The sequence below is a fragment of the Micrasema longulum genome, unplaced genomic scaffold (assembly GCF_059751315.1).
Source record: "Micrasema longulum isolate JH-2025_06_02 unplaced genomic scaffold, ASM5975131v1 h1tg000913l, whole genome shotgun sequence".
Classification (NCBI taxonomy): Eukaryota; Metazoa; Arthropoda; class Insecta; order Trichoptera; family Brachycentridae; genus Micrasema; species Micrasema longulum.
In genome coordinates, this window is record NW_028278104.1 from 1 (window position 1) to 19,815 (window position 19,815).

The following is a 19,815-nucleotide window of genomic DNA, read 5'->3' on the forward strand; positions in this document are numbered from 1 at the left end:
TCTACTAAACTGTCAATAAATAAATCAATTAGTAAAAAAAAAATTTTATGAATGTATGTATGTGTATGTGCATGGGTGTATGTATGTGTATGAGTATATGTGTGTATATATATGTGTATGTGTGTATGTATATGTATCAAAATGTGTATACGAATAAGTTGATATTTTATTTGTCTATGCTTTCTATTAATTTGTTAACTATTATAATACATTAAAATGTAATTGCCTAGCTTGGAACGAGGTATGTACCCTTGTGAGCTGGGCAACGTAAACGTAAAATTGTATTTTGATAAAGAGTGTAAATAAATAAATAAAATTAAAAATAAAAACTAAACGATAAAGTTTTAATGGTATTTAATATTAAAATTATCGACGATGGAGTTTTATCGAGAAATATCTACAAAAAACATCAACAGTATAAGTATGTAAAAATAAATATATGCACTTAAAAATGTCTTTAAAACTTGTATTGATGTATGCTTAAATTAAGCAACTGTCATCATCTTTTTATGTGAACATTTTCAACATCTTTAACCTCCATTTCTAGCCTACTGTACTTAGTATCGGGATTCACGAAGGCGATCAACTTTTGCAACAATTCCGTAAATATAAGAGTCCCGATGAAGATACACAGAGTACCTAACCAATGGAGAGGTGTAAAGGGATTCTGAAAGTAGATTATGGAGAATATTAGAGATAAAAACTTACGGAGAGTAACAGTCAACGTGACCGTCAAAGAAGTGCATTCTGTTGTCAAAACATATACAGAACCCACACAGAAGCATTGAGTTATGGTATTTAGTAAGAGATATAATCTTGTCGTTGTTATTCCAAGAGCTTCTATATATGGTTCGCTCTGGCCACTGCGAACCCAGTGATTCCATAAGCTGGGGTATATGAAGGCAAACAGTGGTAGAGGCATTATATGAGTATAATACAAAGCTTCCCAGGGATATTTCCCATACTTCTGGTACAGCGTTTCCTGGAACAGACCCATCCTCGCCGAAAGAAACAAAGAAATGGTCAAAATGGTCACTCCAATCAACCACCAAAACAAGTCTTCGGAAGAATCAGGAAAAGAGGCTTCGGAACCTTGCACCGATGTAACATTTTTAGAATTCTCCCTCACGAGTGTACCGGTTTCGATAGTGCACACAATTATCCCGAGAGTTATCAAAATAACAGACACATACTTCAAGGCCGAATACTTCTTATCCAAAATAATCACACCTAAAACCATATTCGCCATGAGGGAACCGGAACGAAAAATCATATGTAGAGGCATCGGGATGTTAAAATTAAAAGCGTAATTGTTAGCCACACTGCTGAAGAAAAATAGCAGGACAAGAGAGATATACATCTTCATGGGAATGAATCTCTTCGCGGTGCCGAACTTTGAAGTGAAGATGAAGCCATGGATACTGATGAATACAAATTGCAGAAATGTGATTAGATTTCCAATTCCAGGGTCTTCTCTGATTAACACCTCGAGGAAATAAACATTTGAGCAGCAAAATATGAACACACTTAACAGAGCGAGCACTCCTTTGGTCTCCATTTTGATACGACTTCCAAAACTGATTTTAAAAAATTAACACTCAATAACCACTGTTGTTAAATAGTTATACTACATGCGCTAATATCTGAACATAATGCAATTAAACGCATCATACTTCTTCCACGTTTCATCAAAACACTGAGTTATTTTTTACGTTTATTTTTTCTTGTATCTTGATTGTCTGTGAAAATCTTTTGATTTTCATAATCCTTTTCCCCTCGTTACGATTTCAATGTGTAGAACTAGAGAACGGAAACAAAAACTGTTAGTCAAGGTATTGCAAAGTTTTAAACCTAAATGCGCAAATAATACTTAAATTTTAACTACCATTCAAATAACTGTTTATGACTGGGTTCGTATTCGAAGTATTAATGCATTTTTGTAACGTTTAGTAAAATAGACAAGTTTTAGCAGGTTTCTTATCGTGTATTCTACAAGGACAGAAAAAATCGTGCCGGTTGTAAATACGTGAAAATGCAATAAAAGAGTTACAAGTTTCTAATACGAAACTTATTGGTTAACGTAACTACTTGAAATATAATTAATATTCAGCGGTAAATTTATTAGAAAAACATTACATTGATTACAAACCACTATTTGTGGTAAAACAGTCTTAAGCTTTTAAAAGTAAAAAATTAACAGGATTTGCTAAAGGTATTAACTTCTGCATCTAATCAAAGTATATTTTATGCCTCAAATGTTCAATAATAGTAAATAAATCAAATGATTTGTTTTAGAACCTACTTGTAGGTACCAAGATTTGCCTTAACGAATCATATAAATGCTTGTTTTTAGCGAAACAATAATTAAAGGATTAATTACCCTTGCGGGGCAAAACAACGCACCATACAGTAAAATAGCCAATACGGTTCGAAATATATCTATGAGTTAAATAACCAAAAATATTTGTAAAAAATAAGTCTATAGTAGCATACTTTTTATCTCGATCAATTTCGAGAACATTATTTAAATTATTTCAAACAAAAGATATACATAAACCTACGGTTCTTGTGAGTATCCGCAATCCACTGTGAATTACTAACAGAGGTTTATTTATGAATCCAATCAAAACAACTATACACGTGGGTTTATTTCGAATACTTATACTGATTTATGTATGAAGAAGTGAATCAAAACGGAAAACGCGACTATTTTTATGTTATCAATTATTAATAACTATGGAGCGTTATCACCGGTAGAGATAATCGCCAATGTTCGAGCCAATGGGGAGATAGATAGCTATTGATAAACATTTCCCAGCTGATAAAACAATGTAGAAATGCCATCTAACAATCGATAAATACGTCACACAAACAATGAAAAAATTAACAAATCGTAACCCGATTTAATTGAGCATTAATTTGACTAATTTAGTTGGTTCTCGTTTTGTATTTTCTTATATTAAGTAGGAATAATGGACATCAAATATAATCCGACGTGTTATTATGTTGTTATGAAACATTCTTAGAAATCATTGCGTAAATACAGTTAAGTACTAAGCCGCGTACTCGGAAATATAGTACAATGACATATGTGAAGTAATTACTACACTTCGAGAAGGTAACTTTAAAATCAGCATTTCTCAGTAAACCACCAAAACACATATTCGTACCCTCCTCCAAGAATGCTGCAAATAGACACGTCGGAATCATATTCAGATGATTTTAAATATTTCTTATTTCTTATATTGGGTGTTTACATACGTTGTGACCGTTTTTGTCCAAATTTAAAATGAGCACCAAACTTTTTAAAAAGTGGAAAAGGTCTCTCGAAATATTTTTTTTGCTCTACAAGATATTGTGTTTGCTTTTACATTCCATTACATTGATTATTTTTTTGGCTTTCAAAATGGAATGTAAAGTAGGCGAACGTGAGCATTTTAGACGATTCTTTTACCGCTCATTTTTAAATTTGGAAAAAACGGACACAACTTATGTTAATATCTAATATATATATTCATCAGCTAAAAAAGTTGTTTTATATATTTTTAAAACATTTAACGAATAATTTTATCACTTACACAGTAAACACTATGATTCTTTGTATTTCATTACTAAATGCTGAAAAGAAGAAAATCTTATACGGATTTTTTGGCTTTTTTGGTGAGAACTATTCACAAGGCCCCTCACAACAGATCTTCACAGGTCGCAGTGACGTCAAGAGCTTATATATCACTGACCCCGCCTTTAAGAATAATAATATTTTGATTTTTTCTTGCAAATGGCGAGAATCGAACCAGCGAACCCAGTTTCAGAGTTAGCCGTCTAATTAACTCTAGCCTGCCTTAATTTATTCTATATTTCTTAAATTGTACATTGTTTATGTACTTATGTTTTATATCGTTTGTATGTATGTAGGTAAAAGCTTTGTGGGTGTTAAAAATATCAACAAAAAACCTTTCCTAATCCGCACCCAGTAATACATAAGGCAGAGCATTGGCACTACAATTGCAGGGTTCAACCACATATAAAACCAATATTTCACGTTCAGCCCCTCAGGATTCGAACCCAGGAGAAGAATGGTAGGTGAACGCGCCAACCACTGCAAACTTACCTCAGTTCTTTTTTAGGATTTTTACCGGAGAGCAGACAGCAAGTCGTCCAAGATTCTGATTCTACATCACATACAAAACTGTATTTTCAATTCCCCTGGACACGGAAAAAATAGTGTAAAAAGGGTCATCTCTTTGGTAACTCACCGTGCTAAGTTTTTATTCTGAAATTGGGAAAAAAAATCATCAAGGAGATAAAGGAAAACTATTTTTCCTGAATAAACATTTAAATTTATTAAAATGAATTATGCATTACAGAAACAAATAAAAATACTATGTCGATGGTGTTCCTATCACATATTTTCATTATGTAGGTATTTATTTATTTTGAATAATCCTTATTAAAAACCTTATATTATTAACTTAAATTGATACATGAGGATATTATTTTATTGATCCAATTACGGTATAATAAATTATAATGTCCATCCATAAATATCGATAAATTTCTAACTGTCTCTTGGCTATACTGATGTCATAAGAAAAAACTACAAAATGCGTTAAAAATGAGGTAATGTACTATAAAAGAAATTTCGAACCATTTGATATACAAGTATAAATAAATAAGTAGTAAAAAAAACGTATCAGTACGAAAAACTATAAAATGTTTTAAGCAATAACGCAATATCTAGAGATCCAAAAGCAAAAACTCAGTGTAGATGTGACACACACAGGTTTTATGCTTTAGAAATAATTGACATAAGTACTGTGTTTTTACTCATGATTTTACACCGCTTTTTTTAAATTTGCTCAATACTAAAAAGTGTCATATCTCAAAATATGACTTTTGTAAATAGCTGCTTTTATTGCTTATGACGTCAGTATACGTAACAATATACACCAACAATGCATTGAAAGAACTTATGTGCATACATTTTTACACTTATTTTATTCTTATATCAGTATTCAGAGACAAAACTCAGTGCGAGAAAAATAATATCCTACCCTCCTCACCTTTAAATTATTTTTTGCATATGAGATGAAGATGTTCTTTCCGCGTCGTCGTTTTGTTTCTAAATACGGGTATTAGTTGTGCATAGTACATAATAAAAAATCCAATTTATTTAAACAATCGCTACGTGAAAGTGCACCCGTTTAAAAAAGCAATAAATACAATAATAAGGAATATACAAGTATATTTTATTTATATTTTTTTTACAATAACATAAAAAAATTACGTGTTCCTCACTAGGGTAACCTAGTGAGGACACGTAATTTTTCCGAGCCGAGAAAACTTAACAATACCTTTTTTTTTTTTTACTGCAAGAGAGTACAGATTTTTTTTGTATAGTATAAGTATATACAGGGTGACTGGAACTGAACCCGCAATAGCAAATTCGCATATAGAGGAGGTCATTTGCTAATTATTGAACCTTACTTTCCTTAGCTAAAGTTTTATAGTTTGGGAGACATGTCAATTTTCATATTTTATTGGGTTTTTTTCAAAATTTTACCTGTAAGCATTCAGAACTTTATTTTTTTTTCTTTTTTTTTACTATTTGTTGGTAGTCATAAACATTTGTGGTTAAAATACGTCGGAACTTCTCTCAAACTACGATTGAAAAATAAGATATCACGATTTAAAAATAAAGGTAACGAACTAGGGAACTAACTGAAAGTAGAAAAAAATTTTGAAACACCTTTTTTTTTTTATTACAGGTTGAATTTGATCGTAAAGTTTTTTTTTAAAGTATTTTTTTTAAAGCGTAATATCTTATTTACTAACCCTAGTTTGGGGGAAGTTCCGACTTATTTTGATCACATATGTTTATGAATACCGACAAATAATGAAAAAACCTAAAGTTCTGAACGCTTGAAGGTCGAATTTCAGAAAAATCTCAATAAAGTATAAAATTTAAATATCTCCCAAACTATAAAACTTTACCTAGGAAAAGTAAGATCCAATAATTAGCAAATGACCTCTTTTATGTGCGAATTTGCTATGACGGGTTCAGTTTCACTCTGTATATGTCAACCTGTATATGTGAATACAATAATGTATTTTGTTTAGGCAAAACAATATAAAAATATACTTTAAAAATTAACATGTATTGATAAATGTTAATAAACATGTGTGTATAACAATTTTCCAAATTTTTCTATGTCTACCGGTTTCGCGACGTACCTACGTTGGTTATAATTTTGCGCAACTACTAAATTGAAGGTGTACAGTGTGATTTGCATGATAGTGTAATTAGTCTCCTGACAAAAAAACATATAAGTCTTGAAATCGGAAGACATACAAAAGTCGAAAAGATGTTATAAAAATTTGACAAGAAAATTTAAGTATTATATAAAACGATAAATTTACAAAAGTAATTCTAATAGAGAAGAGAATTCAAAATTGGTTTGACCAAACGGCACAATCCATTTTACTTCTACCTGTCTCCATTATCCATTCTTAATAGCTTTTTTAAACATGTTTTGTGACTTATTGTCTTAAGAACCGGGAAAGCAGGTTATAGGTCTTAATTGCATAATATTCCAATTTACTTAAACCAAAAATGGTATAAAGTTAAGTAGCTTATGATTAATAATATGCATGCTTCCACTTTCTATAATGCTGTATCTTAACGCAACACAGGACTCTTGGCCTCATAGAGTTAGGGATACGTTATTATTATTTTTTGTAATATGTGTAATTACGTGAACAAATAAATAAATAAAGATTGCTGTATTTTGATTTTGAATGTTGTAGTTTGACCTTACTCATCCAATAACAATAAAATTGTTTAATATGAAATCATTATCTATTGACCTCTCTTATACTTGTGCATTAAATCAATTAAACTATAACGTAGTGAATATATTTTTTTTTTAAACTCCTGAAATTACAGCGATTGGCCAATTTCGTAAAAAAACATTCATAAAACATTTTTTTTTTAGCAAGAACGTTTTTATTTATTTAGGTCCCGTATGATTGTGGCCGCAAATCTCGGAAAGTAATCGATAGACTGACTCAAATTTTAACAAAACATTGCATTTTAATAGAAGAGTGTTTTTATGTATTTTTTATTCAGAAGTTTTAACGGAACATACTATGCGTTTTAAATTGACTCATAATTTGTCATAGTTAACAAGTACTGAATGGCAGTTTTACTTTGTGCTGCCATTTTACCTATTTTAGCCAAAGTACCAAAACTTAATTTTTCGTACCATCAAGAATAAAAAGAATTTGATAGGATTTAAAAATTTAATTTTATCTGAAAAATGACACAACTATTTTCAATAGTTAGTTTTCTATTGCCACTGCTAAGCGTGTCCGAGTTAAGCTAGTTTAATATTAAAAAAAACACCCTAAATATTTCGGTGAATTATATGGATGTTTTATTAAATCAAATGATAGCAGGCAATCACTATAGAGTGGGTAATCATTAGTTATTTGTCCTTAGTTTGTACTTTTTTAGTTATCTTCGTGTCTTGTGATTCTATTATCGGTTTGTGGTGTGTCGTCGATTGTTGCATGGTTCATGTGTCGAGTACTTGCATATTTTTAAATGCGTAAAGTAAAATAGTTTTATCGCATAATTATTAATCTGTGGAACCTAAAAGCAAATCTGGGCCCCGATTGCAATGGGAAGTAAACAGAGTTTTCTTCGACTGTCTATAAATAAAAACAGATATTTGAGTACGAAAAAAGGTATATGTGCATGAACATTTAAAGTATCTTCGTCGGTAACCTATAATTAAACGCGTTTAGAGGAAAAAATTGCATGCATATTCTGCTTTTCATACAGAAAACGTAATTTTACTTTGTAGATAAAATTGAAGATAAATGTTAAATTACGATTGTAATCGGGGTCCTGGAACTTGCAAGACTTAAGCAATACCGTAGATACACTTTGTCATGAACATCGTAGAACAACGACGTATGAGATTTTCTTCAACTTTACGTGAGAGCGATTTAAAAGCTTTATTGACACTTTTTGTCACAACTTAATAAGTACAAAAGTATATCATTTGATACTTATACATATTTTTTTTTCAAACCAGGAACATAAAGCCTTTTAAAACCTTTCTAAAGATTAAACATAAAAGACAGTAAATGTCGCTTTTTCGCACATCCGTCATTGTTCTACGATCACGACGGCTCATTTACTACTGTGTATTCAAATAAATGAAATTTTTTTTTTTTAATTATATAATCAATTAATGTAATGCTTTGCTTGGTTTATACGGGGTTCGTACGCTAGTTAGCCGGGAATGAAATGCAGTACAATAGTTTAACTACTTGGATAATAAAAATGTCTATTTATTAAAGTAACATTTACGAGTGCACATTTTTTTATTATTTTATGTTTCCGATTTATTCATCTCGACCCGACAAAGTCATACATATATTCACATATTTACTATTATTTATCTTTTCACAGTATAATTTTATTTACATTTATTGAGATACAAGTCTCAACTTCGTGGGACTAAAGTCATGTGTTGAGTTAGGACGAATAATATATTAAAATAATATTGTACAAAACAAGAATATCGTTCAAGAATAACACATAGCACATCAATATAAAAACAAACATTTTATTTCATGAAACAACCGTAAATAAAAATAACATAATACTTTTTTTATAGCTGCAAGATAATATATAACGTAGTTGAAATAATAATAAACTATGTTTATTATGCGTACATTGTATGAAAAAAGCGGGTCAATATAATTATTTAAACATTACCTATTGCACAGATATTTTGTAGCAAAAAAATCTATTCACTGACTCAAATATTTTTTTAAATAAAAAAAAACATAATAATATAACATATTTTTACGTCTATACATATGCGTTATTTTTCATACTTGATTTGATGGTGTGTAAAACACTAAATAAATGCATACTAATTTGATGAATTATTGCATAAGAAAAAAAATTATCGACTTTGGCATCGTCGGGATCGACCCTAGTATTTCATACATAGCTGGCGAACGTGGTAACCTATTCACCATGAAAAGGACAGGAAGAAAATTCAATTACAAAATCAATCTATATTTTCTATCAATCACAGTTTTCTATCGTTTTCAGATAGTAATATGTATAAGTTTTGTGTATTTTTAGAACCGTATTTGAAACTTCATAATAATAAAAAAGAATGTATATAATAATATAACACAAAATAATAATTAAGCAGAGAATTTCGACACGGAATCATATTTGTTTTTAAAATGTTACAAGTATTTTTACAATATGAGCCCATTGCAGGTGAAGGGACAAGCTGACATTTTAAAAGTTGAGTAAACTCATTGCTAATATTACATGTCTATCATCAGTATTATCAATAATACAATTGGGTAGTGATCCCGTGGCTAGTGTCGCGGACTCACGGATCAGAGTTCGTCTGAGTCTGAAGTTCGACCCCCACTCTACCCTAACTTGATTTAATTTTTCTAATAGTGAGATATTCACAACTCGTTGAAAATGGGCCTCAAAGTTAAATATTTGGGTAAATTATAAGAACGCAAATAAGTATTTTTCTTAGTTTTTATGTTCAAAACATTCATTTGAATTAAAAATAGCAAAATGGTTTGGTAAAAAGCAAAAAGCTCATAGAGTTAAAACTAAATACAAAAGTTTGACTGATCTGTAAGTTGGTTTCCTTATCTTGCAATGGGCTCATATGGAAGCGTATAATTAAGCCGTTCCATAAGTAGAAATTACTAAAAAAATTTACACAAAAAAAAACAAATTATGCCATAAAACTTTATTCTTCAATGCGTAAGCGCACAATATAATGTGAAATTACGTGAAAATAATAACTTCATTTATATTTAACAGTAATTCAAAAAGCGTTACGAAGTAAATGCTAATATAATTGATAAAAATATAATAATCATCATTATCATTCCCTTTCTGCACCTAATGGTGCATAGGGCACTGCATTGGTACACCAATCGCAAACTTGATCATTTTTTTTACATGAAGGTAAGATGATCAGTCTTACGCTCCGGGTGCCAGTCCAGGGACTATGAAATATTCTAGTGTAAATGAATCGGGTTGTAGTCCCGTGGCTAGTGTATCGGACTCACAGCTCAAAGGTCCGCGGTTCAAATCCCACTCTTCCCCAACTTGATTCTCATTTTCTAAAGCTAGGGTTTCCTAGGACAGCGGTGCCCGTATTTTAACGGTCGTAGTGAACGGTGATGCAGTGGACAGCCGTCGTAACGTCGACTAGAGAGTGGTTTCCTAGGGAAACGGTGTTAAATGGTGTTGATAACACCGTTTTTCTAGGAAACCATACTCTAGTCACCATTACGACGGCTGTCTACCGCATCACCGTTCACTACGGCCGTTAAAATACGGGCACCGCTGTCCTAGGAAACCCTAGCTTAATAGGGAGTTATTTAGAACTCGTTAAAAATGGCCTTCAAAATTAAATATTTGGGTAAATCATAAGAACGCAAATATAAACACAATATATTGTAAATAATATATTAACCGATGCATTTTTATTGATATTTTATTAAAATCATTAACTATGGAGTTTTAAATAGGGTGCTGCATTGGTACACCAATCGCAGCGTATCTTGATCATTTTTGTTACATAAAGGTAAGATGATCAGTCTTACGCTCCGGGTGCCAGTCCGGGGACTATGACATAATCTAGTGTGAAAACACGTCTTTAAATAAATATTTCATGTCAATCATGTCGGGAATCGAACCCGAGACCTATTGTATGGTAGGCAAACGCGCTGACCATTACACCACGAGGCCGACAATTATAATTACATAAAAAAACAAAAAATATACAGTTCACACACATTTTTGATCTTCTCGTTTTAGGAGTACATAATATTATTATAGTATAGTATATTATTGACTATCGTAATTTACACTACTTACATAATTTATACATACATTACGTCTAGTGGTATTCTGACAATGTTTGATAAAATCTTTAATCTACATGTAATGTAAACAGAGTCATTATAATATAACAAGGTTGGATGGCCTTAGGTTAATACACTCGAATACAAAACATAATTAAATATAAATATTAGAAATATTTCATAATACGGAGACGGTACATAGCGCATACTAAGCAGCAACATATAAAGTGGCCTGAAAGTCAGGTACCTATGTTGTATTGATTTAGTTTTACTTTTTATCAGGGTTCAAAGGATATACATCGCTATATATATTTATTGCCAATATAATAAATCAATATTTATAACTCACTATGTGTCTTTGTTTTTACGAGACATTCCCTCGTCTCTCCGTGTGTAACTTTACTGATATTCTCCGGACACCATAAAGTCGCGTTTGTTATGTTGTGGACCGAAACGGGGATCCACCCGGAGCAAGAGGAATAATACAACAACAGCAGCTCTTAAGAGATTCTTTTATCCTTAGGTTCGGTTTAGACCAAACATGGAGATAGGCTAGGTAATGTAAAGGCCGCAAAACTGGTATTCCTCTTTAAATATTTTGACACCCCGAAGACAGATATACTGGATTGAATTGGGTTTAGGAGGCATTGGTCACAGATGCTAATGAAGATTTCTTGTCGTTTGAGGATATTCCAATATTTAACTTGATGAGAGATTGCTTTCTGTTTTATCCGTTGTAATTCAAGACATATAGTGTACAACCTAATTAAACTGTATTTTAAATATTTCATTCAATATTCTAACAAAATAAAAATAACTTTATGATATATTTTATATCGGATATATATCCTAACCCTGATTTTGATCTTGTTGCCCTCGACTATAGAATTAAGATATTTATATTTGTTACTAAAGGCGTATAGTTGCATTCGGTTTAAAAAAATAGTTCGTAAAAAATGTTGAATCCAATAAACCATGAATATATTTATTTCTTTTTTTCCTTGGTCGGCGCTTGTGGGAGTACAAACGCGACAAACTTCTGCAAAAGTTCCGTAAATATCATAGTTCCAAAAAAGACTAGAAGCGTTCCTATCCAATGCGCCAAAGTGAATGGATTCCTGAACCAAAGAATTGAGAAGATTAAGGAGACGAATTTGCGCAGGGTCACTGTTAGAGTTACCGTTAGGGACGTGCACTCTGTCGTCAGAATGTACACACTGCCTATACACATCCACTGGGTTATGACATTGCCGAGGAGGTAAAATCTAGCTGATGGCAGGCCAAAGAAGGATTCCATGGGGACACTCTCCCCGCTCAGAACCCAGTGCTGCCAAAGATTAGGCGCGAGAAAGACGAATAAAGGAAGAGGTAACGCGTGCGTGTAGAAAAGCGCCTCCCACGGATACTTCCCGTACTTTTGGTACAGAGTTTCTTGGAATATCCCCATGCGCGCCGAAAGGAACAAAGCGAAGGTCAATATTGCTATGCCCATTGCCCACCAAAAGACGTCCATGCCCCTCAGCGCGGCGTCTTCTTCAGCTGTCCGCTTTTCGGAGCCGTGAGCTTTCACTTCAGTTCCTGACTGAACGGTGCAAATGACGATTCCTATAGTAATCATTATCACGGATAAATACTTCAGCGGAACATACCGCTTCTTCAAAATTATGATTCCCATCACCATGTTCGCCATGAGGGAGCCGGCTCTGAATATCATGTGCAAGGGCATGGGGATGTTAAAATCAAAGGCGTAGTTGTTCGCGACACTCGTCAAAAAGAAAAACACGACTAAGGTGACGTAGTCCTTAAACGGGATGTTGCGTTTAGCTGTTCCAAACTTGGATGTGAAGATGAAACCGAAGGCGCTGATGAAGACAAACTGGGCGAATGTGATGAGGTTCCCGGAGCCAGGGTCCACCTTGACCAGCATCTCCAGGAAGTAGACGTTGGAGCAGCAGCCGATGAAGACACCGGCTACCCCGATCAGCGCCATCATATTCATCTTGGGTGATGTATGAAAATATCCCGGTCAAAAGTAAACTGGAAAAAACACATTTGATAAAAAAAAAACAAAATATATTGTCGATGATAATTTGATTTAATCAAAGAAACCATTGACATACAATACATAAACACGCCCTACAGAGAAAAATATTTTTTAGAGAGACACGAAAACGTACCAATAATTACTGAGTTTATTTATTTAAACCAGGACTACATTCAACGAGCATGCATATGCTACCAAACAATGAATGATACTCATTTTTGGTACATAAAAAAGTTTGTATGTTCAAAAACTTTCGTTTTTGGTTGATCCAAATCAGGTTTTTTCCTTGAATTATTTATAATTTCGACCCATTTATTTCTTTTCATTGGATTTTGAGGAATGATAAGATAATATAAACTCACATTTATTACATTTTAAAAACGTATTTCTATCAGTGCATCACTGTAACTAAGAAGATCTTCGCGATCGCGCCGCTAGGCGTAGTTTGACGTTTACAAAAAAAATGTATTGAGTATTAAGCGTTTGCTTGTTATATTAGAATATTAAGCTTTGTTAATCACTCATGGAGAAATATTTACCAGTGACAAGTTACAAAATTATTTTGACAATATTTATCCGAAAGGATATTACACGTTTTCATGACACAAGTGGGCATTTTTGTTTCGATTCTAAACGTCACGCCTAGCTGGCGGTCAAAGAACGACTAATTACACGTCGGGCATGACTGAGCGTTTGGCCAAGAGAGCAGGGCATGTATATGTATTAATATGTCAATGAAAGAAACATTTGGAAATGAAAATAAGTTGATCAATGCGACCGTTTGCGTTGTACTCGTAATGGCACCTAGTAAGACAAACTAATTAGTTACTTGTTCAACTAATTATGAACACCAATGACACCATTCTGTAATAATGCAATTTTCGGCCAGCAGTAAGTAAAAAAGACGTACATGTCGTACATTCACTTTTCAATGATATTTAAGAGAATTACGAAATCATTTTTTTCCGTTACACGGGGCATTTGAGAACTTTTTAATACATTCTTAATATTGTAGATTAGCATTTATTTGTTTTTTTTAAATTATTTCTTTGGATAACCAACGGCTACATTTATTATATCCAAAAAAAACAAAATAAATAAGCCAATGCTCTAAATCCAAAAGAAGCCAGCAAGCAGAGCTTTATGCTCTGGCAAAAAGTACCTGGCCAGCACCATGCGAAGGAACTGATAAAAGGGTTCTCGCAAAGGTTTGCCTTCGACCTAATAAAGCTCAGCCAAAATTAAATGAACCCTCACTAGAGCTCTTACAGGGCACCGCAGATTGGACCAACACCTTGCTAGAATGTTTTTTTCCGAAACTTCTAGACGTAGGTTCTGCAGTGCAGATGAGGAAACATTTATACACATTCTATGTTAATGTGATGCTTAAGGCTGTAGTCTGGTAAAACTCGCGCAAAATTCGGAAATCATACGATTTTGCTATTTTAAAACGAAGGTTTTTTTTAATAGTGCAGTAATAAAAAAATAAAAAAACATAAATTAGATAAAAACAATAATGTTCAAAGGTATTTGTAGTAAAAAAATTTTTTTTAAGTTTTATGTAACTAAAATATAGTTACTTTTAAACCGGCAGATTACGCCATTTCAAATTTAGACTTAACTTAGGTATCTGAGATCTCTATAAAGACTAAGTATTAAACTAAAATTTGTTTTAATAATTTGAAGATAATAAATTTAACATGAAAGTGGCGGCAACAAAACCTTATTTTTTTGTTTTTGAAAAGAAATACAAGCATTTGAAATCACATACATTTTTGTGACATTTTCCTTTATTTCTACGTAAAATTATGCCTTCGGTAATACTTAGTTCAAACTTTTTTGTATAGAATTGTATTATATTTTTTTTAGAAAGAGGATAATTCTGGCTGTAATATTCAATTTATAACAACATTTTACTGACGTTTATATGACCTTCATATCTGCCCTTATTGGTGGCGGTAAGGGCAGGTACTTTACTGATCTGGGCTTGGAGGGAGATTTAGCAAAATGTAAACTTTTGCTGTGTTTGGAGGGCGAGAACTATTCACGGGACCCGTCACAATAGATATTTATAAGTCACAGTGATTTTGTTATTACATTAAAATTATTGGAAGTTCGCCAAATATGTTTTTTTTTATAATTACATGAGACAAGAGGAGTATGAAGGAGAAGGTTATTCCTAAGAACTTTTGGAGGAACATTAAAAGATAGTTTGGATAGTATATTGTAACATACTATAGATGGAGAACATTTTTAAAGAAGGTAATATTGAAGTCTAGGCATTTACAAAGTTTATAAACTGTCATTGGCTGGTACACACTGTGTAATATTCACCATTCTGCATGTTTCTTTAATTCTTCCATGTGTAGGTTTTCATGTTTTTTTTTTAAATCGAAAAAGAAATATATTATGCGTTTCCATAATTTACCTAAATATTTCCATTTTTGAGGGTCATTTTCAACAAGTTGTAAATAACTCAGTATAAGAACATGAGATTCAAGTTGAGGTAAAGTGGGGTTCGCATCTTGGATCTTTGATCCGCGAGTCACACTAGTCACAGAACCATAACCCGTTCAGTTAATTAAGGAGCTGAAACCTTTATTGGTGCGGGTGAGATTTATCTGGTTGAATTAGACAGATCATAAGCCATGTAAACGTCTAGACTACCATTTTCCCGTCTCTAAAAATCTTAATAACTCCCGAGGGGTTAAATTTCGGTCCTTATCTACATAAATTTGAACAAACTGAAAACAATGTTGATTTAGAATTTTGCTAATAAAATATGGTGAGCACATAATATTATATTATAATATTACATGAATTGTAAATAATACACAGAATGAGTACTATTTTCCTCGCCAAACAAAAAAACCTTTTATTTTCAGCAAGGCAAATCCGAAACACGGCTTTAAATAAATAAATAAATACAAAATACTAAAAGCAGAAGTGTGAAACCAGGTTTCAAAAAAACTTCAAAATCAATTGAACGTAGTTATGCAAAAAGCAGCCAGCTATAGAAACGTGAAACTGAGATAATAGCACCTTTGTGAAAATAGTAAATAATAAAATATTCACAACCGTTGGAATGTTTTTGATTTTGATCAATAATAAACAATGAATACATTAGTTTTTTTGTATAGTAAACAAGAATCTAATTATGTATTTGAGCAGTTTTAATGATTTTTAAATACCGTAAGATTATTCTAGTGCTGTGGGTGTTTTCTGCAAATTGATAAATGCCGTTTTTGTGATCGACACTATTTTCAGAAGGATCTTAATTAAATTAAAGCGCTCTTGTATTAGGAAAACGGCGCTATACAAGTTGTATTGTAATACTGGTAAAAAAAACGGTGAGAAAGTTCAGTGCTACGGGAAATTGGATATAAAAAATGTTTTCTTACATGCGGTTAAAATTAGAGCATTTAATTATAAGGCGAATTTCTCGAAAATGTACGAAAAATTATAATTAATAATAATAAATTTTATTCCAGTAAAATGGCTCAATAGTGCAGAGCCAATAAATAAAAATACTTTGAACTACGTCACGAGTTCTTGCAGCCAACTAAAGCGTTGTTATGTGTTTTGATAGATTTCCAGTTTTTAGGAAGCGAACTCACCAGCCAGGACATCTCACCGACGGCAACTAGTGACGTCACGGGAGGAGTTATTTTAAAATTAGATTTTTTTTTAAATCATAGCGGTGATAGCACGATACATCATCATCGTCATCATCATTCCCTTTCCACACTTAATGGTGCATAGGCCACTGCATTGGTTCACCAATCACAGCGTATCTTGATCCTTTTGTTAGATGAAGGTAAGCTGATCAGTCTTACGCTTCAGGTAAGGCTACGAAATATTCTAGTGGGAAAACAAACTTTGAAATAAATATTTCATACCAACCATGTAGGGAATCGAACCCGAGACCTCTCGCAAACTAGCTGGTCATTACACCACGAGGCCGACAGTAATAATAATTATAAATACGGTACATAAAATTAAAATAAAAGAACTTCCTCATTTATCAAATAAATATTAGATAGGGTGATAAAAATGTTACGAACTACCCAACTCTTCCGAAATCATAAACAATAATAAATCTCGGTTTATTTCAATTTCTTATCTTTCTTTTACAAATAGGTCAAAGTTTCAAAGATCAGTCGGCTATTATTTTTGATATATTATGCATATAAAGTAGTCGGTGCAAAGAAAATAATTCATATAAATATTACTCATGGGTAGAAATTATATTTATTATCCAAATAATCGATAAAAAATAGGTTCCTATTTAATAACAATAATCAATCATTGATAAGTTGTATTGGTAGGTGTATTATTTATGTGGGAAACAAGAAATAAGGTCCAAGATGAATATTTTGTATCGAATTTGACGTTCGGAGTTCTTCGTAACTACTCGATAGATTCCGTAATAGTGGATATTCGGAAGGTTACGGCCAGAGAAATACTGATTTAGTAATACAATGAAATGATCATGCATAATAATAATAAGCTAAGACACAATATTAACGAGTACTTCTCTACAAAAACCTTGAACAGTATCATACTCACATAAAATACGGCCGAAAGACTTAAGACATGTCAAACACTTAGAGGTTAGATCTACAAACGGTCGCATTTATCCGATTAATAGTTGAAACATAAGAAAACTGTGTATTAAAAATGAAATGATATAATATTTACCTTAGATTTTCACTGTCACACTGTTAAAACAACACGAATGGTGTAAATGAACACAAACATAACGCCAACATTTCGGACGTTTGGGCTCAAATGACAGCTGTAGGCCGAAGCGTTAGTTCTCCAAAGTGCCGCTAGAGGCGTTATGGGTAACGTCAGATAGCAGTGATGCCAACATTTAAATCGTAATACGTTTGATAGGAATATAAGGAAAATCTATTGTAGGTACCGTTGTACATAGGTTTGTATGATTATTATTTCATATAAGCGATGGCAATGATAAATACTTATTTATTTTAATTTCAGTTGACACGTAACTAATATTTTATGGAAACTGTTGTCGGTATCTTAAAAGGCTTAATCACAATACATATTTGTATTTTTATTTTCGTCAACTCACTTTACACTCTATAATAATTATTTTATTTACAATACAGCTACCCATATAATATTATTCCAAGAATAATATGAGAAAATAATTTAAATACAAGTCTTCCATGAATTTCACTTACAGTATTTGATCGAAAATTTTCTTTGTAAAAATTTAATGTAAATAATTGAATAAAAATACACTTGTAAAGAAAGAGGTGTGAAAATGTATTATTTACAATAAAAAAAACGTGAAAAATTATTTTTGCCTATGTAAATTAACAAATTGTACGTATATTTTATTCATATAAATAAAACTACATCAGTAAACATGCTTTTTGCTGTATGCAATATAATGTAAGATATACAAAGTAATATACACATGATATTGTGCATAAAGTGATGATTTGCATTAACTGAGGGCGCATAGCATATTTTTCGAAAGCCTAGATTTCAATATTTCGTTATAAAAAAACTTATCTATCCCTTTTAAAATATTTAAACAAAGCAAAGTGAGGCAGAGGGGATATTTACGAAAATCAATCGGGAGCCTATGGGAACAAACTGTATGAGAATTTTAAGATATAATACTTTTTTCATATTACTAATAAATACGACTTCTCTTAAATGATTAATTGTCAAAATTATTGGCTAACAGTTTCCACGATTCACTAGGATCATTGGACGTTGTGGGATGCCATTGAACACTTATTTATAAGAGATGGAACTAAATATCTTATTAAAACTATTTGTATTATTTAGTAAAATATAGCATTTCAAAATAAAATTGTAACTGTAGATTCGTTATAAAATATAAAAAATATACAAGAACCTGCTGATGAATTGCAGGCTATAAAATTCAGTTGCACTTTAATAATTATTAGTGAATATTTGTTAATATAGAAAATAAGGATAATAAAGAATTTGTTTCTTCAACATTCATGTATTCCCTTAAGTTAGCAGACCAGACATTCCGACGATTAACTCAGTAATATTCTGCATCCGCTATTATTGAAAATATATTTTTTAATAAAAAATCATTATAAATATTATGTTTTATTAGTTTTTACACTATTTTGATGTATCAATATGTTTTTTTTTTTGAGTGATCACTCAGTTTACCCTAAAAATGGCTCCTGCAATGGTAGCCGAAACGTCGAAGCAAATCTAACACACACGGTATCACCCAAAAAAGAAACATATTGATAACATTGACTGGGAAAACCTTTGCACCTATTTTTATTTTGATGTAATTTCTTTCTTGTATTTTTTTTTCTCTATATTTTTTTTTATTTTTATTAATTGTATATTATTAATGTCCGTTTTTTCTTATTAAAAAATGACACATTTATTGTTTTTCTTAATTTATTTTTTATTATAAGTTTTTTTCTCATTTTGTCAACATTGTGTAAATTTTATTAGTGTTTATTCATATTAACAACTTGATATTGCTGTTATATTAATAATAAATTTATATGTTTTGATAATATATACAGTGCTGAATTATGTGCTACCCATTAAACCTGTATTTTTTATATTTAAATAAATTAATTTGACTTTTTACTATGTTCTCACATAAATACATAATAATAATAAAGAATGAATACTCACTCGCGTTGAGCGGCGTGGCAGCGACGTGCGCCTGCAGCGCGTGCTGGTGGTGGTGGTGGTAGGGGGCGCGCGCCGCCCCCGCGCCCCCCGCGCGGCCGAAGCCCGCCACGGCCGCGGGGGCCCCTCACCGGCCCCCGCCCCCGGCGCGCATGCCG

General features: G+C 32.1%; 1 protein-coding gene and 1 pseudogene across 3 annotated transcripts; both read right to left on the minus strand.

Annotated features, from left to right (window-relative positions):
• Positions 1 to 339: 339 nt before the first annotated feature.
• LOC148278204 (UDP-xylose and UDP-N-acetylglucosamine transporter pseudogene) lies at positions 340 to 2,746 on the minus strand (annotated as a pseudogene). Of its 2 annotated transcripts, none has more exons than XR_015823249.1 (2): positions 2,558 to 2,746; positions 340 to 1,800 (listed from the first exon to the last, which is right to left on the minus strand). The product of XR_015823249.1 is annotated as a UDP-xylose and UDP-N-acetylglucosamine transporter pseudogene, transcript variant X2 (transcript). The 2 variants fall into 2 exon arrangements; XR_015823248.1 differs by having other exon boundaries at positions 2,562 to 2,738.
• Positions 2,747 to 11,922: 9,176 nt separating this feature from the next.
• On the minus strand, positions 11,923 to 17,810 carry LOC148278205 (endoplasmic reticulum GDP-fucose transporter-like). The gene is made up of 2 exons (XM_088231761.1): positions 17,684 to 17,810; positions 11,923 to 12,975 (listed from the first exon to the last, which is right to left on the minus strand). The coding sequence occupies exon 2, from the start codon at positions 12,935 to 12,937 to the stop codon at positions 11,924 to 11,926; it is 1,014 nt and encodes a 337-aa protein (XP_088087887.1). The 5' UTR covers positions 12,938 to 12,975; positions 17,684 to 17,810; the 3' UTR covers position 11,923.
• Positions 17,811 to 19,815: the final 2,005 nt, after the last annotated feature.

Bases quoted from the DNA above. Each gene is read 5' to 3' on its own strand.
- LOC148278205 (XM_088231761.1), bottom strand. From the start codon at position 12,937: ATGAATATGATGGCGCTGATCGGGGTAGCCGGTGTCTTCATCGGCTGC.